Here is a 25,543-nt window from a genome sequence, read left to right as displayed (position 1 = left end):
AGGAACCTCCATACTGTTCTACATAGTGGCTGTATCAATTTACATTCCCACCAACAGTGCAAGAGGGTTCCCTTTTCTCCACACCCTCTCCAGCATTTGTTGTCTGTAGATTTTCTGATGATGCCCATTCTAACCGGTGTGAGGTGATACCTCATTGTAGTTTTGATTTGCATTTCTCTAATAATTAGTGATATTGAGCAGCTTTTCATGTGCCTCTTGGCCATCTGTATGTCTTCTTTGGAGCATCCCTCTTCTTTGCCTATTAACTTTCTCACCAGTAAAACGAGAAGGCTGGATGATTCCTAACGTCCATGCCTATTAGGACCACTCCTTTTCCCTATGTTTTCTGAATTTTCCATCAAGGCACACAAGCCTTCTGCTTCCTGAGAAAAAGCTGCAAATCTTGGGGTTCCACTGGGGACCATCCTCAACAAAATGGCAGAGTTGGCTAGCAACTACCATGACTCACAGAAGTGCACTAATATGCACTGCTGTAAATAACTTCACTGTGCTAAACCCCAGATGTTTCTGATAAATATTAGCCAAGTAAGCCCAAGAGGGAAAGGAGTCATTGACAGAGAAGCACTTGTGTCTTAAAGTCGATGTGTAAGTGGTAAGAGACACAACCCATATTTGCATTCTGGAAGGAAAAAGAGGTCAGCGTCTCCAAAACTAAATAATTGCTTAAGCGGATTAAACCACACACACACACACACACACAGGCACACACACAAATAACAATGGAGAAGACAACCTTCGTCTCTAAATTAAACCCAATAATGTAGACCAGTTACAAGTACTGAGCACTTTGTGATACATTCTAGAAAAAAACATGAGCTAAAGGAAATCACAGCATCAAAATGAGATGGGATCAGAAGCTAACTGCTGTCTATTACAGACAAACACAAAACGGGGCACTATAATGTCCTGACATTGGTAACAATTGCTGGGACCCCAGGGGAAAAGCTTTAAAATCTTCAAATAGCAGTTTAATTTTAGTTCAGTAGTTCAGAATGAAAAGGGCACGGATAATCTCCATCTGTTGAGAAGAAAAGTCATGATTGATACTGAGTATTAGTTAAGCACACCCGTCTTTGTCAGGGGTTGCACTTGGCTTGAAGTTCAACAAGATGCCTGCCTGTGAAGAGCTTAGGTTTTGGGCAAACATCACTGCATTGTTCCCAGATGCCACCTGGACTAAACTGATTAGGCTAAACTTATGCTGCAGTAACAAACATTCCTCACACTCTTCGGACATAATGAAAGTTTATTTCTTGCTTATACAAAGTCAGTGCCAAGTCAGATCCTGGGCAATTGTCCTCTTCATTGTGATTTGGTGATTAAAGTTCCTTTGACTCTGTGCTCTGCCATCTGAGCATGTGGCCATCACACTCCCCAAAAGGGAAGAGGGACTTGGAAGTTTTCACCAGGGTTTTTGCTGCCCCAGCCCGTCAGGGCAGCGTGTTTCTCTCACAGGCCACCATCTAGAACTAGGCATTCTGGGAGATTGGGAAGTGCAGTCTTCCAGGAGCCCAGGAGGAGAGAAGTGGATGCTGGTGAACACAAGGGACAACTATGATGACAGCACTAATAAACAGCAGAGATACCCTCATATCCCTACAGAAAGTTAATAAGGCTTCAAAGCTTAAAAACTGTCAGCTAGATCTCTCAGCAGAAACTCTACAAGCCAGAAGGGAGTGGCAGGACATACTTAAAGTGATGAAGGAGAAAAACCTGCAACCAAGATTACTCTACCCAGCAAGGATCTCATTCAGATTTGATGGAGAAATTAAAACGTTTACAGACAAGCAAAAGCTGAGAGAGTTCAGCACCACCAAACCAGCTTTACAACAAATGCTAAAGGAACTTATCTAGGCAAGAAACACAACAGAAGTAAAAGACCTACAATAATGAACCCAAAACAATTAAGAAAATGGGAATAGGAACATACATATCGATAATTACCTTAAATGTAAATGGACTAAATGCTCCCACCAAAAGACACAGAGTGGCTGAATGGATACAAAAACAAGACCCATCTATATGCTGTCTACAAGAGACCCACTTCAGACCTAGAGACACATACAGACTGAAAGTAAGGGGATGGAAAAAGATATTCCATGCAAATGGAAACCAAAAGAAAGCTGGAGTAGCAATTCTCATATCAGACAAAATAGACTTTAAAATAAGGACTACTAGAAGAGACAAAGAGGGACACTACATAATGATCAAGGGATCGATCCAAGAAGAAGATATAACAATTGTAAATATTTATGCACCCAACATAGGAGCACCTCAATACATAAGGCAAATACTAACAGCCATAAAAGGAGAAATCGACAGTAACACACTCATAGTAGGGGACTTTAACACCCCACTTTCACCAATGGACAGATCATCCAAAATGAAAATAAATAAGGAAACACAAGCTTTAAATGATGCATTAAACAAGATGGACTTAATTGATATTTATAGGACATTCCATCCAAAAACAACAGAATACACATTTTTCTCAAGTGCTCATGGAACATTCTCCAGGATAGATCATATCTTGGGTCACAAATCAAGCCTTGGTAAATTTAAGAAAATTGAAATTGTATCAAGTATCTTTTCCGACCACAATGCTATGAGACTAGATATCAATTACAGGAAAAGAGCTGTAAAAAATACAAACACATGGAGGCTAAACAATACACTACTTAATAACGAAGTGATCACTGAAGAAATCAAAGAGGAAATTAAAAAATACCTAGAAACAAATGACAATGGAGACACGACGACCCAAAACCTATGGGATGCAGCAAAAGCAGTTCTAAGAGGGAAGTTTATAGCAATACAATCCCACCTTAAGAAACAGGAAACATCTCGAATAAACAACCTAACCTTGCACCTAAAGCAATTAGAGAAAGAAGAACAAAAACATCCCAAAGTTAGCAGAAGGAAAGAAATCATAAAAATCAGATCAGAAATAAATGAAAAAGAAATGAAGGAAACGATAGCAAAGATCAATAAAACTAAAAGCTGGTTCTTTGAGAAGATAAACAAAATTGATAAACCATTAGCCAGACTCATCAAGAAAAAAAGGGAGAAGACTCAAATCAATAGAATTAGAAATGAAAAAGGAGAAGTAACAACTGACACTACAGAAATACAAAAGATCATGAGAGATTACTATAAGCAACTCTATGCCAATAAAATGGACAACCTGGAAGAAATGGACAAATTCTTAGAAATGCACAACCTGCCAAGACTGAATCAGGAAGAAATAGAAAATATGAACAGACCAATCACAAGCACTGAAATTGAAACTGTGATAAAAAATCTTCCAACAAACAAAAGCCCAGGACGAGATGGCTTCACAGGCGAATTCTATCAAGCATTTAGAGAAGAGCTAACACCTATCCTTCTGAAACTCTTCCAAAATATAGCAGAGGGAGGAACACTCCCAAACTCATTCTACGAGGCCACCATCACCTTGATACCAAAACCAGGCAAGGATGTCACAAAGAAAGAAAACTACAGGCCAATATCACTGATGAACATAGATGCAAAAATCCTCAACAAAATACTAGCAAACAGAATCCAACAGCACATTAAAAGGATCATACACCATGATCAAGTGGGGTTTATTCCAGGAATGCAAGGATTCTTCAATATACGCAAATCAATCAACGTGATACACCATATTAACAAACTGAAGGAGAAAAACCATATGATCATCTCAATAGATGCAGAGAAAGCTTTCGACAAAATTCAACACCCATTTATGATAAAAACCCTGCAGAAAGTAGGCATAGAGGGAACTTTCCTCAACATAATAAAGGCCATATATGACAAACCCACAGCCAGCATCGTCCTCAATGGTGAAAAACTGAAACCATTTCCACTAAGATCAGGAACTAGACAAGGTTGCCCACTTTCACCACTCTTATTCAACCTAGTTTTGGAAGTTTTAGCCACAGCAATCAGAGAAGAAAAGGAAATAAAAGGAATCCAAATTGGAAAAGAAGAAGTAAAGCTGTCACTGTTTGCAGATGACATGATACTATACATAGAGAATCCTAAAGATGCTACCAGAAAACTACTAGAGTTAATCAATGAATTTGGTAAAGTTGCAGGATACAAAATTAATGCACAGAAATCTCTGGCATTCCTATATACTGATGATGAAAAATCTGAAAGTGAAATCAAGGAAACACTCCCATTTACCATTGCAACAAAAAGAATAAAATATCTAGGAATAAACCTACCTAAGGAGACAAAAGACCTGTATGCAGAAAATTATAAGACACTGATGAAAGAAATTAAAGATGATACAAATAGATGGAGAGATGTACCATGTTCTTGGATTGGAAGAATCAACATTGTGAAAATGACTCTACTACCCAAAGCAATCTACAGGTTCAATGCAATCCCTATCAAACTACCACTGGCATTTTTCACAGAACTAGAACAAAAAATTTCACAATTTGTATGGAAACACAAAAGACCCCGAATAGCCAAAGCAATCTTGAGAACGAAAAATGGAGCTGGAGGAATCAGGCTCCCTGACTTCAGACTATACTACAAAGCTACAGTAATCAAGACAGTATGGTACTGGCACAAAAACAGAAAGATAGATCAATGGAACAGGACAGAAAGCCCAGAGTTAAACCCACGGACATATGGTCACCTTATCTTTGACAAAGGAGGCAGGAATGTACAGTGGAGAAAGGACAGTCTCTTCAATAAGTGGTGCTGGGAAAACTGGATAGGGACATGTAAAAGTATGAGATTAGATCATTCCCTAACACCATACACAAAAATAAGCTCAAAATGGATTAAAGACCTAAATGTAAGGCCAGACACTATCAAACTCTTAGAGGAAAACATAGGCAGAACACTCTATGACATAAATCACAGCAAGATCCTTTTTGACCCACCTCCTAGAGAAATGGAAATAAAGACAAAAATAAACACATGGGACCTAATGAAACTTAAAAGCTTTTGCACAGCAAAGGAAACCATAAACAAGACCAAAAGACAACCCTCAGAATGGGAGAAAATATTTGCAAATGAAGCAACTGACAAAGGATTAATCTCCAAAATTTATAAGCAGCTCATGCAGCTCAATAACAAAAAAACAAACAACCCAATCCAAAAATGGGCAGAAGACCTAAATAGACATTTCTCCACAGAAGATATACAGACTGCCAACAAACACATGAAAGGATGCTCAACATCTTTACTCATTAGAGAAATGCAAATCAAAACTACAATGAGATATCATCTAACACCAGTCAGAATGGCCATCATCAAAAAATCTAGAAACAATAAATGCTGGAGAGGGTGTGGAAAAAAGGGAACACTCTTGCACTGCTGGTGGGAATGTGAATTGGTACAGCCGCTATGGAGAACGGTATGGAGGTTCCTTAAAAAACTACAAATAGACCTACCATATGACCCAGCAATCCCACTACTGGGCATATACCCTGAGAAAACCATAATTCAAAAAGAGACATGTACCAAAGTGTTCATAGCAGCCCTATTTACAATAGCCCGGAGATGGAAACAACCTAAGTGTCCATCATCGGATGAATGGATAAAGAAGATGTGGCACATATATACAATGGAATATTACTCAGCCATAAAAAGAAATGAAATTGAGCTATTTGTAATGAGGTGGATAGACCTAGAGTCTGTCATACAGAGTGAAGTAAGTCAGAAAGAGAAAGACAAATACTGTATGCTAACACATATATATGGAATTTAAGAAAAAAAAATGTCATGAAGAACATAGGGGTAAGACAGGAATAAAGACACAGACCTACTAGAGAATGGACTTGAGGATATGGGGAGGGGGAAGGGTAAGCTGTGACAAAGTGAAAGAGCGGCATGGACATATATACACTACCAAACGTGAGGTAGATAGCTAGTGGGAAGCAGCTGCATAGCACAGGGAGATCAGCTCGGTACTTTGTGACCGCCTGGAGGGGTGGGATAGGGAGGGTGGGAGGGAGACGCAAAAGGGAGGGGATATGGAAACATATGTATATGTATAACTGATTATATTTGTTATAAAGCAAAAAAATAAAATAAAAATAAAAAAAAACTGCATTGTACAATATAAAAAAAAAAAAAAAAAAAAAAAAACTGTCAGCTACTCTTCCCAACAACCCTACTCCTCCCCTTTCTCAAATGGCCTCTTTTCACCAAATGTGTAAAACAGTTAACAGTAGGCAAATATGATTGTCAGTTGCAGGGCGGGGGGTGCGGTGTAAAAAAAAATTAGGCCGAAAAGAAAAAAAGTTAAGATGAGCTATTTCTACCCAAGTGCTTTCATGCTATGTCATTACCCTCCAAACTGAACAGCCTAGTCATTTGGCTCAAAGTTCAATGATAACATGGCAAGGATAATAAAGTTGTAGCAGCAGAGGCAGGGAAACCAGAGATACAACCTCCTAGAGGTAAGGACCAATGAAAAAATCCCTTGGTTTCTACATATTTTGTACCCCCCCCCACCAACACACACACACACACACAGGTACACACCACAGTGTGACAGATGTGACCGCTGATCTATAGCTGTAGCCGAGACCTCCCTTGGAAACCTGGATTCGAAAGTTTAATGGCTTACTTGACACTTTCTCTGGGATGTACCTCAGAAGTCATAAAATACGGTCAAAATGAAACTTCTGATTTCACCTCAAATCCTCCCCTTTCAACATCCTCCCCTCCTTGCCATTTTTCTCCATCTCACTAAATAACACCAACGTCCAGGTATCTGCTCAAACCAGGGACTTCAGAGTCATTCTCGATTCCTCCCTTTGCCTCCCGGGTTACACCTAATCACATCTTACCACTTCTGCCTTCAAAACAAACTTCAAGTTTGCCCACTTCTCTCTACTTCTACTGGTATCACCCTGACCCAAGACACCATCTCTCATCTCCATCAGCTCCAGTATCCACTTCCTAGTCTCCCTGTTTCTCCTCCTGCTTGCTTCTAACAAACCCTCTGAGAAGCAGCTGGGATCTTCTCTTTGTAAGCCCCTCCCCTGTGTGAAACCTTCCATGGATTTCTCCATTGAACTAAGTAGAAAATTCAGGCAAAACCACAGGATCTCTCCAATATCATCTTGAGCCATTTGTACACCTGCCACATTGGTCTCTATCCATTCCTCGGCAGGAGACATTCTTCCCTACCTTGCACAGGGTCCTTGCACAAGCTGTCCCATCTTTTGGCAAGGCTGTTCCTTTCTAACAGGTAGATTTCATTTCAGAAAGCAACCTTCCCTCCCTTTTTTCCTTCCCTCCCCAATCCTCTACTCTAACTTTATTTTCTACCTCAGTTTCTCAGACTGTGGCTGGTTTCCTTCCAAATATATATTAGAACTTGTATCATAGCACATATTTGAGACCCAGTTTCTACTTCTGTCTTATTCAATATAGGTATCACCAGAGAAGGGCTCTAACAGATACTTTGAATGCTGAATGATATGTGCATTTTAAGGAGATAAGAGCCATTCTCACTAAATAAGACAGGGTTAACTATACTTTTTATACTATGTCAGTGTCCTGTACCCTGAAAGTCACAAACTAAACTCCCTATAGAAGCCTAGCAGAAAACATCACGAGTGAAGAGGGCCAGGCATAGACCGAACCCAAGTGGAGAGACTGCTCATCTAAAAGGGGCAGCTGCTGACAACTCCAGCTGGTACCAATTTAGGCTTATCATTTCCAGATTTTTAAAAAATTTTCAAGTGAAGTGGGAAATCTGAAGCATTTAAATGAAGAACTTCAGGGGTTTTCCACTGCTGAAGAATTAATTTAAACCTTAAGTTCGTGTGGGCAAACAAAACGTGTTGGTAGACCCAATATGGCTGCAGGCAGCCAATTCGAAACCTCTGCTGGAAAAAAAAAAAAAAAAGCATTATCTCTAATCCATCTTGCCAAAATAATATCTGACAGTAATGATGATATTAAGAACGATGCTAGTAGCAAACTCAACAGCATGCTTACTACAGGCCAGGAGTCGTTTTGAGCACTTTATATATAAATTCCAATGATACTAACAACCACCCACTGAGGTACATACTATGATTACCCGTACAGATGAAGACACTGAGACAGAGGAAGGACAAGAAATTGGCCCCAGGTTGTACAGCTAGCATGTAGCAGGGTAGAATAGGGACTGTACCCTAGGTCCCAGAGTCTATGCTCTTTACTGTTATGTACGGAGCAATCAAAATAGTGAAAGTGCATATCCTCTATAAAAACGTTCTGCCTGGCTCTATTTACAATAGCCCGGAGATGGAAACAACCTAAGTGTCCATCATCGGATGAATGGATAAAGAAGATGCGGCACATATATACAATGGAATATTACTCAGCCATAAAAAGAAACGAAACTGAGCTATTTGTAATGAGGTGGATAGACCTAGAGTCTGTCATACGAGTGAAGTAAGTCAGAAAGAGAAAGACAAATACTCTATGCTAACACATATATATGGAATTTAAGAAAAAAAAATGTCATGAAGAACCTAGGGGTAAGACAGGAATAAAGACACAGACCTACTAGAGAATGGACTTGAGGATATGGGGAGGGGGAAGGGTAAGCTGTGACAAAGCAAAAGAGTGGCATGGACATATATACACTACCAAACGTAAGGTAGATAGCTAGCGGGAAGCAGCCGCATAGCACAGGGAGATCAACTGGGTGCTTTGTGACCACCTAGAGGGGTGGGATAGGGAGGGTGGGAGGGAGATGCAAGAGGGAGGAGATATGGGGATATATGTATACGTATAGCTGATTCACTTTGTTATAAAGCAGAAACTAACACACCATTGTAAAGCAATTATACTCCAATAAAGATGTAAAAGAAACAAAAAACAAAACAAAAAAGAAAAAACGTTCTGCCTGATAACAAATCCAAGCTTTGATGCCTTTCTCTCTTCTGTTTGTTTGTTACAGTTCTGGCTACCTCCAAGAAGTTACTACTATCCAGGCATGTATAGCATTAACCCTTTTTTGTCTATTTAGTACAAAAGGAGAAAAGGCTGGTATCAGATTTCTCCCCAAAACCAGATTACAAAATGGGCAAGTCAGACAGAGCCTTTAGGAGCTAAACTGCTTAATTACGTAAAGAACAGGGAGGCAATGAAGTTCAGCTTTGGTTGTGGCATTTGGCCAAAATTCTGTTAGGATTTGGCTTTAGCCTTGGTTTTTGGCAGGCCAAGTAGCCAAATGCCATTTCAGCTCTATTTTTGGCAACCTTGACCTTGTGCACAATTAATGATCATTTGATCACGTAGGTTACTTACACATCTGATCATCATAGCTGCTAATAACACAGATGGGGATGTTTCTCTGGGCTTACTAGTGCCATGTGAAAATTCCCTTTCCAGTAAAAGGAGGCGTTGTACATGTAACTTGGAAAATCTCCTGGTTTGTTTTTTCTATTAAAAGTTTATCAGCCAGGTGAAAATTAAATGCACATTGATTACAAGAATTCATTTAAACAACAAATAATTGTGCCCCTATGAAGTGCCAAGCATGGTTAGTAGTCTTAGGGATAGATCAAAAAAACAAATCAGGTCCCTGCCCTCACATAGTTTACACTCAGATGGATGACATAAAATAATAATACACGTAATAGATAAGGAGATGATACACTGTTTTAGAAAGTGATGGGTGTGTTGAGTGGGAATAACAAAAGAGCCGGGGATGAGAGGCACTGGGAAAGAGGTCATTATTTAAATTTTGATACAACAGCCCAGAAAACCTCCCTGAGGTTATGTGTGAGCAAAGATTTTAAGAAGATGAAGGAGTGAGCCTTGTGCATCCTGAGAAAAAGACATCGCAGGCAGAGGGAACAGGCAGTACAAGGGCTCTGAGGTGGGAAGATACCTGGTTTAATCCAGGAGCAGCCTAAACATGGAAGAGTATAGCAGCAGATGACACGAGTGACTTGCCAGGGAACAGCTCATGCTGGGTCCCGGAGGGCACCAAAGGACTTTGGCTTTTAATTTGAGGAAAATGGGGAGTGATGAGAGGAGTCTGAGCAAAGGAACAACATGATCTGACGGGCACATTCACAAGATCATTCTGGCTGAATTGAAAATCATGTTTTACAGTGAATATTGTGAAAACATCTTTGAAGAAAGAAAACCACAGGGATGGCAACAAAATTCAGCTTGATCTTGAGAATTTTTAAAAAGCATCTTCTTTAAATACAGCCCAGGGATTTTGCTGGTGGCACAGTGGTTAAGAATCCGCCTGCCAATGCAGGGGACGCAGGTTCGAGCCCTGGTCTGGGAAGATCCCACATGCCGTGGAGCAACTAAGCCCATGCGCCACAACTACTGAGCTCATGTGCCACAACTACTGAAGCCTGCGCACCTAGAGCCCGTGCTCCGCAGCAAGAGAAGCCACTGCAATGAGAAGCCTGCTTACTGCAACAAAGAGTAGCCCCTGCTCGCCACAACTAGAGAAAGCCCGTGTGCAGCAATGAAGACGCCATGCAGTCAAAAATAAATAAACTTATAAAAAAAATACAGCCCAAAGCTTTAGTTTATGGGATTGTTTCAATGAAATTGCCTCATGAGCTTCAACTAAGATGGCAAGTCCAAGAGTTGAAGTCTTTATTTCAGTCAGTTATCATCAGAGAGGATGAAGGCTTAATGACTTGGGAATATCACCATTAGCACGACCCTGCAGTGGCAGAGCTGGACCAAAATGTATGTTGCTCCTTCACTGAACTCAGTTGAAAGGGTATATTTTCAGTATCATAAATGTGCAATATAAAAACCACAGGAGCCGACAGCTCTGAGGAATTATTACACTGCACTACAATGCCGATTTTTAAAAAAAATCTGCTTGGTATAACTTTAAGTTGTAATAAATAGGTATTCTTACTAATATTTCAGGTTTATCCTTGTATGACAGACATCTCTTCTATGATGATAATATTCCACTTCAGCCAAATAATGACTGAACACTCAGCCATTTGGCCAAAATGCATATTTGGTATATAGTCTGGACCAAATGTTTGTGGCCCCTCCCAAATTCATACGTTGAAGTCCTAACCCTCAATGTGGTGATATTTGGAGAAAGGGCCTTTGGGAGATGCTTAGGTTTAGGTAAGGTCATGAGGGTGCTGCCCCAGGATAGGAGTAGTGCCCTTTTGAGAAGGGGAAGAGAGACTAGAGCTCACTTTCTCTCCACCATGTGAGGACACAGGCAGAAGGTTTCCATCAGCAAGTCAGGAGGAGGGCCCTTGCCGGGAACCACATTGGATGGTACCTTGATCTTGGACTCCAGCCTCCAGAACTGTGAGAAATACATGTCTATTATTGAAGCTACCTAATCTATGGAATTTTGTTACAGCAGCTCAAGCAGACTAACAGATATGTATGGGCACATGGGAAAGCAACATTTGAAAACAATTTCTTTTTTTTTTTTTTTTTTTTTTTTTTTGCGGTATGCGGGCCTCTCACTGTTGTGGCCTCTCCCATTGCAGAGCACAGGCTCTGGACGCGCAGGCTCAGCGGCCATGGCTCACGGGCCCAGCCGCTCCGCAGCATGTGGGATCCTCCCGGACCGGGGCACGAACCCGTGTCCCCTGCATCGGCAGGCAGACTCTCAACCACTGTGCCACCAGGGAAGCCCTGAAAACAATTTCTAATTCATAAATCCCTGGCAATAATGTTTTAGGTGTTGCTTGGTACCTGGTGGTCTGATTTTCAATTTAAGTCAGGAGTTCCTGATCATTTCAGGAGAAGCTGCTGCTTTCTATTACCTTCAAGTTTTGACTTCAAGGAAATGGGACAGAAATCAGGGTAGTCAGCTGATGCTTACACTGAGGATGGTGAATAGCTATGGGTGGGGGTGAAGGAACCTCGCCCTCTGAAATCTTGGCCGACCCTGGAGGTAGCAGAGAGATCACTGGTCCTCATCTGCAGGTTGGAGACTCTTGGCCTAAGTGAAGTTTGGAATGCCTACCACAGACTACAAACAGGTATTTGCCTAGTCTAGACTTTGAGGATGAAGGGTAATGGAGTAGCTATGGAAGTATCCCTTGCTCATCCTGTGGACAATGTTCCACTTGCACCCACCGTCCAGAAAAGCATTCCCTGCCATTGACAATTGTTACAGGATCCAGCAAGATGTATCCTTCTGCTTGCTTGTAGAGAGATTAAAGAAATAACTATGAGGCAAAAGCAAGGAAGACCCAGAGGCAAGGGACTTCTGGGTCACATCAACTAATTTCATTTATCAAATCAAAAGTGTATTCTTTTTTTTTTGCGGTACGCGGGCCTCTCACTGCTGTGGCCTCTCCCGTTGCGGAGCACAGGCTCCGGACGCGCAGGCTCAGCGGCCACGGCTCACGGGCCCAGCCGCTCCGCGGCATGTGGGATCTTCCCGGACCGGGGCACGAACCCGCGTCCCCTGCATCGGCAGGTGGACTCTCAACCACTGCGCCACCAGGGAGGCCCAAAAGTGTATTCTTTATGATGCGCTGCACCCTGTAGCAGGCACTGATGCTGTAGCAGTGAACAAGACAGTCAAGATCACTGCTCTCAAGGAGCTTACATTGTACTGGAGACACAGAAAATAAATAGGCTGATTTCAGACAGGAAGAGGCTCTATGGAGGACAAACAGTGATGTCAGAAAGTGTGGCTCGAGCGGTCAGGCTTCTCTGCAGAGGGACCTTCGACCGAGACCTACCAGTGGTGCAATGATCAAGGGGGCAAATACGGGCAGGCTGGATGGCAAGTATGGATGCACTCAGGAGAGCACGGCCCTGGTACATTTGAGAAACAGAGAGACGGGTGTGTCTGGAGCTCGGACAACCAGAGCGAAGCCTGATATGAGGGGGAACTAGGGAGGTCAAGCATGGCCAAAATATCTTGGGTTCTTACCGCGGGAATGAGTCTGGATTTCTACTTTAAGTGCTAGGAAAAACCATGAAGGATGCTAAGCTGGTGAGTGGTATCCTTTGATTCAAGACCACCAGGTGAAGAATGGATCACAGGAGGGCAGGAGTGAAGTGGAAGCCAGTTAAGAGATGATGAGGTCGACCCGGGTGATAGCAGTGGAGGTGGAGCACGTGTGGATTTCAGATCACGCAGTGGCGGCAGAATGACTGAACACGATGTGCTGATGAATAACTGATCTCTACACAACAGAACTGGCTGTGCAGTTCGCATTTTTTTTTTTTTACATAATGGAATACTCTAGTTTTCTCAATGTATAAGTGATGCCAGGACAGTTTAAAATGCTGTATTACTTATTACCATGTTTTTTTCCCTTTACAGCTATTAACTTTTGGCAACTTATATCCAAATAGAACATAAGCAGTAGCCATCTGTATACTTATAGAGAAGAAAGAAGAGAAAGCAAGGTATTTTAAAAAAATGATTCCAAGTACCCTGTCCACCTCTCACCCTCCCCCAACACTGCTCCAGAATGCTGGGTGTGCAGTGTCTAAAGCTGAGCGGCCCAGCTCCTCCCATCGGCTGAGGCACAGCCGAGCCAATGTGGAGCAGTGAAGATGTGCATCTAAACCACAGGGCCCCATGTAAGCATCTCAGTGAAATGCATCCACTTCCTCAAAGTCACGTGGGGACTGCGACATCCACCATGCAGAGCCATTTACTATCTGGCCCTTGACAGCAAAAGTTTGCACACCCCTGTTCTAAATGGTCACCTGAGTCCAAGTATTCATAGTTCAACAGCAACTATGACATAGAATACCAGGGAAAGCAAAGATACACTTAAAAATCTTAATAATATGGATTTTATAAAACGTTTTACCATCTGGTGTGTATGTAGAGAGAAAGAGGGTGACACTATATGCTCAGAGATGGTGTGTGTCTGTTGAACGACAGTGCCCCTCACCAGGAGCTAGCTAGCATCAGCCTTCTACCCATGTGTGCAAAGGCCCAACCCCGCTTTCTTCCACCACCTTCTGCTGTTCATCTTACTTGGCCTCAAGCTTCTCTCTCAAGTTCTACTTTATCTGCTTCTTGAGTTCTTCACTCAGCTGAGTTGACCAGGGCTTTTAGATACGGCTTTTCCAGCATCACCCATCAAGGACTGGGAGTCTTTTCAACACAGCTACAGAAGAAGCTCACTGCTGTCCTGTGTACCACCTATGTCTGTCTCTTTCTTAGGTACAAATTATACCTTTGCCTTTATATAGACGCATACAATTCTGAAATCTCTCAATCAGTTCTGACTGTTATGGTTCTAACTGCTGCCATGGTTGAAAGGTTTCCATATTATCTCCAGCATTTCAGGCTGGAAAAGAAAAGTATTTGGGCAGAGTGCTACCAGACAAGCCACCCTTAGAACTCAAATGCCCTTTCTTCCAGAGGCTTATCTTTGCCGTGTCAAAACTGTCGATGGAATTGTAACTGGGCTCTGATCCACCCACTGATAGGGGTTCCACCTCCCCCGATGCAACTTTCCATTTTGCATCCTCAAACGGCATGTACTACAGTCCTGGTACACAAGAAAAGGAATATTAACCAAATGGCTGCAGGCTCTTGTTGTTTTGTATAAGATTTGTCAGCACAACAGAGAGGAAAGCAGTGGCCATGGGTCAGAATTACTGTTTTAGGCTAGGCTATGCCACTACTAGCTTCAAGATTTTGGAGAAGTCATATATTCTCATCCTCACCTATGAAATAAATCAGGTAGTCAGATGTTCCCTAAGGTTCCTTCTTGGTTGATTGTACCATGAAACAGTGGCTCAAATACATGCTCTATTGTTGCACTTTTCAGAGCTCAACACTTTGGTAATAAATGCTTACCTTTTCAAATATGGGTTAATGGTAGTTTCTTTCTTTCCAAGTGCCCAGTGTATATATGGGGCGGGTTGCAGGGAGCTGGAACTCACATAGCATGAAGTCATTCTGGCTTGTCTCTCTTATTCTGACCCCTGACAATTCTTAACTAAGGATGTGCTTATTATGTTTCCCATGCATTATGTCCTTTCCTATCATTGGTGACATTATATTGGGTTGGCAGCTTCTTTTGGAGACACTCTTGATCCCCAAGCCAAGAAATACAGAGAGCCAAGAATTAGATCATTCTATCCCCAAATTGCTACAGACCTTCTCAGAGGCAGCTGAGCCATGTAATTTGATCAAGGTTAAGTACAATCCACCCTTCATCTGTAACCCAAGTCAAAATTCTTTGAACTTTCCATTTCAGTCCCAGATTACTGCTTCTTGCCCACTCTTACAAACGTCCACCAGCGGCTCTCCAGTCAACTCTCATTTATCCACCTGTGGCTTATCCAAAGCACCTGGCTTTCTCCTCCTCCTGCCTCCAGCACAAAATTCCAGGCCAGCTCCTTTAACTCAGTGCCAAAGAAACACAAACTAAATCTAATATTAGCCTAATGAGAAAAGGCTATCTGCTGCCAAAGATTCACAGAATGCATCCCAAAGCCAAATGCAGGCAATTATTCACTGTTTTGGATGCTGGCGCTGCTTCTCCCTTATGTAATACAGCAATAAAGATCTGCTGTTTTTCTATCCAAGAAAGGAAGAATACGGGCAGCATTTTAACCTCTTCTTTCACCTAGTTGGCCAGATTCTCAGTATATCAGATTATATTTTCTTTTCAAATAAATAAATCATTTGTACATTTAATGTTAAAGGAGTGAAAAAAAATCATGGTTTCAGGGTCATTATACTTAGATGTGAATTTCATCTTCCTCCAATTTTTAGCCAGGAACTAAGTTTTGGCAAGCCATTCAAATTCTTTGTTTTCTCAGCTGCAAAACAGAGATTTTATAAATAAAAAGGGGGCAGTGACACATATAAGAGGGACACACAAAAAGCCACCAAGACTCTTGATCATTACTCTGATTCACCACTTTACAGCCTCTGGAGAATTAGCATTGTTGGCAAGAAAAAATAAAGATTAACCTTATGAAACCCTTCTTTCACAGGCATGAAAACACACGGTAAGTTTTCTCATAAGCACCTAGAAAAGCAAGCCTAGAAGTGAAGAGTTTCTAGTTTCCCAATGCTGTATTTAGGCCACTTGTGAGGACACATTCCAGAGTTCCAAGGTGAACAGCCAGGATACTGTTTGCTGATGGGCTGATCTTAGTCCATAGCCCGAGTTGCCATGGAAACTCAAATTCCAACCATCAGAGCATTTAGGGATATCACTTTCAAAACAGACTCCCCTTTCCACATTTTTCTCATGATTGAAGCACATGTCCCCCCAGGCCCAAGGACAAGGGTCAGATCACACAATTCCATCTTTTCATCTCACTCACTCCTATGCCCAGAAAACTTCAATGGCTTCCACAAACCAGAGCAGCCTGTCAAACAGAACTTTCTGTGATGTTCTATGTCTGTGCTATCCAAGACAGTAATCCCTAGACACATGGAGAACTTTTAAATTTTGCTGGTGTGACCAAGGAAACAATTTTTCATTTTATTCATTTTTTTTTTTTTTTTTTGCGTTACACGGGCCTCTCACTGTTGTGGCCTCTCCCGCTGCGGAGCACAGGCTCCGGATGCGCAGGCCCAGCGGCCACGGCTCACGGGCCCAGCCGCTCCGCGGCATGTGGGATTCCCCCCAGACCGGGGCACGAACCCGCGTCCCCTGCACCGGCAGGCGGACTCTCAACCACTGCGCCACCAGGGAGGCCCATTTTATTCATTTTTAATGGATTTAATAGCCACACATGGCTAGTGGCTACCATATTGGATGGTGCAGATAGAAAATAAATCTACGCTCCTAGCATTCAAATCCCATACGACTGGGCCCCAACCTACTGTTCCAACCTCATCTTCCGCAACACAAACCTGGACTCAAGGAGACTGTTGCTGAGAGCACCTGAGGATGTCTGTGGCCACACCATTGCTAAGGACGCCTTCCATTCTTACTACTGCATGTTTGAATGTTACCCATATTTCACAGCATAGGTGCATTTCTTCCTCTCCTGGAGTACCTACCCTCTGGCAGCCCCATGCCTACTGCTCTGGAAGGAAGGGTTCATTAACCTCAGGCCTGTCCGGGAAGGACCCCAGGGGCTCACAGAGCTGCTTCCTTGAAAACTGCTCTGTGGACCACACCTGGTCTACAGGACCAGTGAGATGGCCTTGGGCCCACATGACTAGAATGGTAAAAAGAATGGTGGGAAAAAGAGGCTGTGCCTTCTGTGAGTCAAGGAAGCTCATCCTCACCTTGGGTCTCATCTGTGGCAGTTGTAGGCGCCCCTGTGTGGGTGAAGGAACAGAAGCAGCTGTGTACCTTCATACCTTCTGGCCCCCTGGATGAGACGAAATGCTATACGTACTATCTCTTGCCGGGTATCCACCTGTAAAGCTAAGTCAACATAGTTTCTGCATTTTGAACTTATAACTGCAGCTGTGGTATGGCATGCATACTCTCTGAATTCCTAAGTCCTCACTGGCACTTAGCACTCCCAATGGTAAATAGCTTTTGCAAATCCACAATTCAATTGAATCTGTTTCTTTTTTTTTTTTTTCCAACTAGACTCTATGCTACCTAATAATAAGGCTTAAAAGTGAGCTCGGGGGTCCAGCTCCCTGGCGGTCCAGCGGTTAAGACTCTGTGCTCCCACTGCAGGGGGGGCACGGGTTTGATCCCTGTTTGGGGAACTAAAATCCCTTATGCCATGCAGTGCAGCCAAAAAAAACAAAACAAAGTGAGCTTGGTTCTCTATTGATTTCTCTTTTGTCTATAAGAGCTGATGGCAACTCATAGCACCGATAACCTCTTTCTGGAATCAGGGCCCTAGTCTTTAGAGTAACTGGGGCCAAGGGTGCCAAATCACATTTAAGATAAAGAAACAAAAAGGATGATTTTTCCAAAGATATGTAGTGATAGAGATATTTTTTAATTATGAAAGCAATGTAAATTTCAGGGTTAAGATGGTAGATTAAACTTGTGCTATACAATCTCCTCTCAGGCTCTAAAAACTTAAAGATACTAGAAAATATATTTTTAAATTTATATAAGGCCAAAGAGACATCTCTAGGTGCCAGGAGCCCACAGCAATGAGGAGGACTGAAGCACAGTATGCCTGCTGGAGATCTGGAACAGGGATTGGTTTCAAAGCCCAACTTGGCCAGACCAAAAGTGGCAGAACCTACAGGTGTGATAGCATGCTAGAACCAGGTTCCTGTGTGAAGTCTGCAGATGGGAGAGCACATCTGGGGGGACTTGATTCGTGTAGTGCGTCAGCAAAGAGAACATCAAATTGAAACATAATTAAACACCTGGTCAAAGCTATTACATCCCAAAAAGTTCAGGAAGAGACAAACACAAAAGCACCTCATCAGTGCTTGCTTCAGCAGCACAAAGACTACAAAAAGCACCTCATCAAATGGCCTCCACAACCCAAGTCATTCATAGTCCGCATGATAACTCCTCCTTGGCAAATAACCAGCAAGCGTTAGGAGCCACGGGAGGAAAGACACCACCCTCAAAGGCAGAATACAGACTCAACAAACAGGAAAAGTCATGGATGAGCTGTTTAAGTTAATGGGACAATCTGAAAAGGGCTTTAAAATAAATATACTTGAAAGGGTACATATCTTTAAAAAAAAAAAAAAAAAAACTCAAGTGCAGAAAAAGAAAGTTTTCCCCATAATCACAGCTCCAGATGTAAACTGCTGCTCAAACTGTGGAATGAACTCTTTCAGACTCGGTGATGCCTTTTTACAGAGAAAAGATATTTTTATGAAAATGAGAACGTTTTACTGTGTGCAGTAACTTGCCCTTCTCCCTCCTCTCCCCACTCTAAAATAGCAGCATACTCATTTTCCCACATAAACACTGCTACAGACGAATGTCTGTGTCTCCCTAAAATTCACATGCTGAAACCTAACCCCCAATGTGATAGTATTAGAAGGAGGGGCCTTTGGGAGGTGCTTAGGTGATGAGGGTGGAGCCCTCATGAATGGGATTAGTGCCCTTGTAAAAGAGACTCCAGAGAGATTCCTGGTCCCTTTCCACCATGTGAGGACACAGTGTGATGACGACTGTCTATGAACCAGGAAGCAGGCTCTCATCAGATACTCAATCTGGTGGCACCTTGATCCTGAGCTTCCCAGCCTTCATAACTGTGAGAAATAAATTTCTATTGTTTATAAGTCACCTAGTTTAAGGTATTGTTATAGCAGCCTGAATAGACTAAGATAAGTACACATAGGTCTCCCTCACCCTTATAAAGGGAGAACTCTATTCCATTCCACGAACACACAGTTTCTTGAGCCAATGTCCTATGAAAGGATATTGTTTTCATATTATAAACATTGCTAGAGTGACCATTCTCCTGCAGCCATCTTTGCACATCTGGATGATTATTTCCTTAGGACAAGTTCCTAGAGAGGGAATTACTGGCTCAAAACTTATACACATGTAAAATGTTGATAACTCTATCAGACTGTCCTCCAGAAAATCTGTACCAACTTACACTACTGAGTGGCTTTAAGTGCGTGCATTTCTAGCCAGAGATTTTTTAGGGTAAGTTTAGAGTAGGTCAAGTTACCAGGGATTCAATTCTTTACCCAAGGAAAAAGGATGACTCACAACTCCAATAACCCTCTAAGTGCACCAGGAGGGCACATTTCAGTGTGTCTGTACATGCACAGAACATGTTCACATTGTCTGTGGCTCAGAATCTCCAGGGTATGTGACACTGCAGGTCTGCAGTAATCAAGCTCTTTTTATTTTGTCCCCCCAGCAACCACCATTGTCATCAAGACCTGCATGAAAAAATAAATACTTTGTAGCAACAGCTCCTCATCTGTTCACTCCTAAACATGTCAATGTGAAGACATTCAGAATCCCCTCTCAACCCTGTTTGGGGGTTTCATTGTAGGTGATCTGGACAAACTCAGATGAGTGTGGTTTCCAGCTGTATGCTATTCCTGAGGAAAGGTTCATTATGGACAACTACATTCTCAGTGAAGTAGGTTTTCAGCAAAGCAAACGTAAAATGATCTAGAGGCAAAGGCAGGTGCTACTGACATGAAAATTCAGGGTTTACTACAATTGCACACATTCCAAATAATTCAGAAGTTATCCAACCTTATCAGGTTTGAATCAAACTTCTTATATCACCAATCTGTTGTGCAAATAAAAGAGAATCTGGACATGTTGAAAGGTGAATTAAATCAGGCAAATGTCAATAAATTGTTTTCTTTTTCCCCACTCTAATTTTTAATATTTTAAGCATATCTTTGAAAAGATCCTACTCAGACAAACCATTTATCTTCCTAGTTAAAGAAGACCCTTAAGACATTTTTTTTCTCACTCTTTCAAGATGGCACCACTGGCTGATCGGATTTAGATGTCATAATAGGGCTCACTTATTCCCACCTCCTCTTACAGACCAAACCTCAATAATCAACCAGTTTCCTATAAGGTGCAATTTCTCTCAGCTACCATATCTAGTGCAAAATATCTGCAATATCTTCCTTGCTAATCATTCTCCACTCCCTACAACACAGACACACAGACACTCATTATGTCATCAGTTTTTAATTATCCACACTAAAGAAGGGAAGGAGCCATGGTAATTATTCAAAACTATAGATAAAGAAGAAAAATTCACATCTGATTTTGGAAGGCATTTTTTGCAGGGAGTGGTGGTTATTGTATGACAGCCAAGTGACCTTTCTACTTAAGGTTTTTCTTGGATGATTGCAACATTTGCTTTCCAAGGCATGCACATATTCATCCACTCAACAAACATTTGAAAGGAAATTCCTTTGAAGGAAATGCACGAGGGAGAAATCAAATAACCACACGAAGATTAGTCATCTCAACTTCCAAGGGGCAAACTAATATACACCTCCAACAAGAGCATCTTCACTGATTGCAGACAAAAACCCATACAGTGCCAGTTCCATTGCAGAAAACCTTTGAAAGACGCTGCTCTTACTAAAGAATCATCCATCCTCCCAGTTTACCAAGGTGTGTTTTATACCAACATCTAGGCTAAAAGACTAAAAGAACAAAGTATCCTGCAACAAAATAAAACAATTTTACCTTTCATTAATTAGGATCTTGTTTACTATTGTCTACCTCATAGAATTGTTACAGGGAGACAATAAGCCAGTATATCAAGAGTCCTTCAAACAGTACCTGGCATATATGTATATATTTAATAAAATATTACTTGTTATTGTGATTGTCAGCAAAAAGCCCCCTCATACTCATGCAGCCAACTGGGCCTTTTACAAAACACTTCCACATACATAATATTATTTCATCTGTTCAACCTAATGGAGGATGGAGTTTTTCTGATACCCATTCTATAGGTGAAAAATCTGAGGCTTGAAAAGTCACAGGACTTGTCCAATATCATAAAATGACAAATCTGAGCCTGGCAAACAAATCTTTCAGCTTTAATTCCAAGGCACTCTTCCCTGTAGCTCATTCTATACCATCCTCAGAGCCTCATGCGATGAAACTGACCACAAATGTGTTTCCATTTCACTCTAAAGGGTATGTGGTCAATATTTTCATTTCTCATTACCTGCAATCAAGGAGCACTGTTTCTTTAACTGAAGATACAATGCTAATTAATGAAAGCACCATCAGTTCTTATCTGGGGCTGGACCACAAAATAGCAAAGCTGCAGCTTCAGAATCTCCTTAACTTACTGGATTATTACCTACCTTAGCTGTCTCGGCTTCTGCCTGCAGTCGCTTGGGGGTTCCTTTTTGGTCAAGCACCTTCTGGAAATTTTTGTTTTTAATAGAGTGAGAATCAACACCTTCACCTTCAATTTGCAGTTTAATACCTTCAGCACGGGCAGGGTGATCAATACCCCGTGGATTCAAACCGCAGTGGAGAGCTAGGAAAGAGGAAAAAATCTAAACTCAGAAAACAGATCCTATAAAGGAGGTGTCCATGAAAGACAATATTTCATCTGGCCTATGTGGGAAGATACAAGGAATCACCAAGTTGAGAGGTGGGGGTCATAATTATGGGAAACGATTTGGTGAAGCGGGAGCATCGTATGGTGGGAAATCCTGAGCTTTGAAGTCAGAAAGACTAGAGTACAAATCCAGGAACCATCAGTTCCAAGTTGTTTGACCTTGGGCAAGCAACCAACCCCCAAATTACAGAAGACAATACCAAATCAGGCAACTTGGGTACTGCCTTCCACACATGCAATCATTTCAACCCCTGCAGTTTAGTGTGTATCTCTGCTTCCATCTGGAAAACTGCTCAGCCCCTCCCATTTCTGAATCTTCTCTATTCTTCAAGCATCCACTCAAGTCCACCCTCTTACAGTCATTCAACAAATATTTACTGAGCACTTACTGTGTGCCACTCCTGGACCAGGCCCTGCAAGCACGGATTTATATACGACAGATGTTAGCTTCAAAGAACTCACAATGAAATAGAAGAGGCAGACAAGAAACAAAAGAACTAGTGGTTTTAAAACAGTTACTACTCCTCCATGAAAGAAGGAAAGGTCAGAGTGGAGGGTTTAAGGGAGCTCAGCCTAGTAGCTTCCTATTTTCACCTTATCTCTCCACATCCTTTAATGCAGATACCCTCACAAATAAAATCTAAAGCTCATACTGAGTATATTTATTCATTCCACATAGGAGTTCCTCCTGGGTACCCATGACTATCAAAGAAATAGCGGGGAATGTTATAGGAAACATACATTCCCCCTGGAGGACATCCATGACCCAACGGGTGTGTGTGAGTGAATGTGCACACACTTATGTACATATAGCTGGTATGTGTGTTTTGAGGTCTCTGGTGGAGAATTCTCTCATCTCCTTGTGACCCTCAAGCCTTCAAATGTAGCTAAACTTCCATCCTTATCCACTTCCCCTTGGTCTCAGAGGATTTAAGGCCAGAACCTCCAATCCCCTCCCATCTCCCTCGAGACTCCACTTCATCAATAATCTCCTTTTACCCAGGATCTTCAGTCTCCCCCTTTCTCAGCATTCTTCCCCGTTACAGGACGTCTGTGATTCTAAAATTCTTCCCTTTACTTAGCACCCCAGGGTTTCCTTTTCTCTTGATCAGGCTTGTGAAAGAATATTTTACACCTGAGAGATGAGGGAAGCCTTCCCAGAAGTAGTCAGGCAGGTGTTCTTTTCCCCACTCTCCACTTCTCCCTTAACAGGTCCCATCCATTCCCAGCACTTCTGATGCAATCAACCTGACCATGACTATCAAATTTTAAATCCAGCCCAGAGAGACCTCTCTCATGAGCCTCAGATGTAAGACTGTGACTCAACATCCCAATGTCAGTGTATCACAGATCTCACACTTAACATGTTCACACTGAACCTTGGTTTTTCTACCAAAAAATATTCACTTTCTCCTGTCTTCAGTTACACAGAAACTGAAGAGTCCTCCTTGACACACTCTCTTCATAAGTCACCACATCCCTCGTATCTATCACCAGAGCCAGTAAGCACTACACTCAAAATGCTGCTCCCATCCACCTACTTCACTCCACACCTCCACTGCCATCACCCTGGTCCAAGCTACTCATCTCTGTCCCCCAGAATGTGACCAGCCCAACTGCTTTTCCTCGCTGAACCCCCGCAATCCCATTTAAAAATGTATAGGTTAGTTCAAGAGACTTCTGCTACAAAACAGAAACAGACTCGCAGGCTTAGAGAACGAACTTATGGTTACCTGGAGGGGAGGGATAGTTAGGGAGTTTGGGATTGAAATATATACAACTGCTTTATTTAAAATAAATAGCCAACAAGGACCTACTGTACAAAAAATGGATGGGGGACAAGAGAATGATATAGATGAGATGAGATTGGCCATGCGTTGATAATTCTTGAAGCTAACTGGTGGATTCATGGGGATTTATTATACTACTCCTTCCACTTTTGTCTGTTGAAATTTTCCTTAATAAAAAAGTAAAAAAAAAAAAAACTTTCGAATGGCTTCATTTTACACCCAGATCATTCAAAAATCTTTAACATGGCCAACAAGGCCATTCATAATCTGTCCCCTCTGGACTTTGTATATAATGTTTCTTTGCCGGAACTGTTCTTCCCCATTCTTCACCTAACCCCTACTTATGCTTCAGGCTTTGGTTTAAGTACCAACTCTTCAGATTTGATCATGTGCCTGGAATGGCAAGTAGTCAACATTGTACGAATGATCTTAAAAAACTTATTGTACAAAGATCCACATGCATGTGACCCTATTTAAACTATTTTATATCAAAGTTATCTGAATTTCTCTTCTAGCCTTTAAGCTTCCTAAAACAAGGACCAGTCTATTTCATGGTGCCTCGTAGGCACTCAGCATGTATTAGTTCATGCCTCTTGCCTCGATTTGTGGTGCGTCTCAAATAATCTTCATGAAAAACTCTGAGACATAATTATATTCATTTCACAGACAAGGGAAATGAGGCTCAAAGGGTTATAGTCATAAAAAGTCATACAGATGTCTACTGAAGGTCACAAAGATCATGTATCATTTAGGTTGCAGATGATTTCAAGTTTCAGATGAACAAACCCAAAATAGATTAAGCAGTAAGGAAAATCATTATCTTTCAGGAGAGGAAGCCCAGTAGTGGGAAAAGTTCTGAGTTAGCTGATTTCCAAGTTCAATGGTGCCATCAAGGACTCTTTTTCATCTTTCTATTTTGCTATCCATAACATCACCTTTATCCTAAGCCTGGGTACCCACATGGCACTAGGGCTACAAGCTTCTGGTTCTCATCTAGCAATAGAGACAGCTTGATTGACCATAGTTTTCTTCCCCAAATCCTTCTCCAAACTTGGATCTTTTCTCATTGGCCCAAAGTGAATGACACACATCCGTTAGTGAACTAAAACCCTGGCAGTAGAGATAGGATTACCCTTAAACCAGCTGACCTTCACCTAAAGTCAAGTCCCCAAAGAGATAGGATTACCCTTAAACCAGCTGACCTTCACCTAAGGTCAAGTCCCCAAACCACATTGCTGTTACTCAACAAGGCAGGGGTGGAACAGATGCTGGAGAACCAACCGCAATGCCCAATTCAGGCAGTGGTAGAAAAAGAACAAAAACCTATGACAGCATGAGGCTAATTACTTAGTATCAATCAGCTTCCCCATCTCCAAAGATCAGCCTACTTACAATGAATCTTCAATTCAACATACTAAAATTGCGATTATTAAAAAGAGGTGAGCCTGTGTCGGGAGGTGGCGGATGGGCATGGGACAGATTTAGAGATTAGTGAGGAAAAGAAAAAAGTGTGTATCTTTGATCTTACTCCAGCATGATTCCCAGCTGCTTCCTGCCTTGAAATTCATGGCCTAGGAATATCACTGAGCTGCTGATAGCTTCCAGCACCTCCTGTTCTCCTCTGCCATCACCTCCCCACCCATCAGACTCTTGTACTTCCCTCACTTGTGCTCATGTTGGTCCCTCCTCCTAGAAGAAAGTTCTACTCCACCTCAACCTTACTTCCTTCTTTGGGAAGTGAACTCCCACTCAGCCCATGTGTCTTTTCAGACTTCTTCAGAAAGCCTTCTAGGAGCTTCTGACATCCTGGTGCTTCATCCCCT

General features: G+C 42.0%; 1 protein-coding gene across 1 annotated transcript in view; it reads right to left on the bottom strand.

The window, feature by feature from the left end:
• SAMD12 (sterile alpha motif domain containing 12) overlaps window positions 1–25,543 on the bottom strand; it is a gene marked incomplete at its 3' end in the record, with an annotated part of 252,591 nt that overhangs the window by 191,556 nt on the left and 35,492 nt on the right. The window contains exon 2 of the mRNA XM_082601196.1: window positions 21,668–21,846. Within this exon, the coding sequence (XP_082457322.1) occupies window positions 21,668–21,846 (179 nt within the window). The remainder of the gene's footprint in view (window positions 1–21,667; window positions 21,847–25,543) is intronic.

Source organism: Mesoplodon mirus (assembly GCF_964341445.2).
Source record: "Mesoplodon mirus genome assembly, chromosome: 16".
Lineage (NCBI taxonomy): Eukaryota > Metazoa > Chordata > Mammalia > Artiodactyla > Ziphiidae > Mesoplodon > Mesoplodon mirus.
This window is presented reverse-complemented; position numbering and strand designations above follow the sequence as displayed.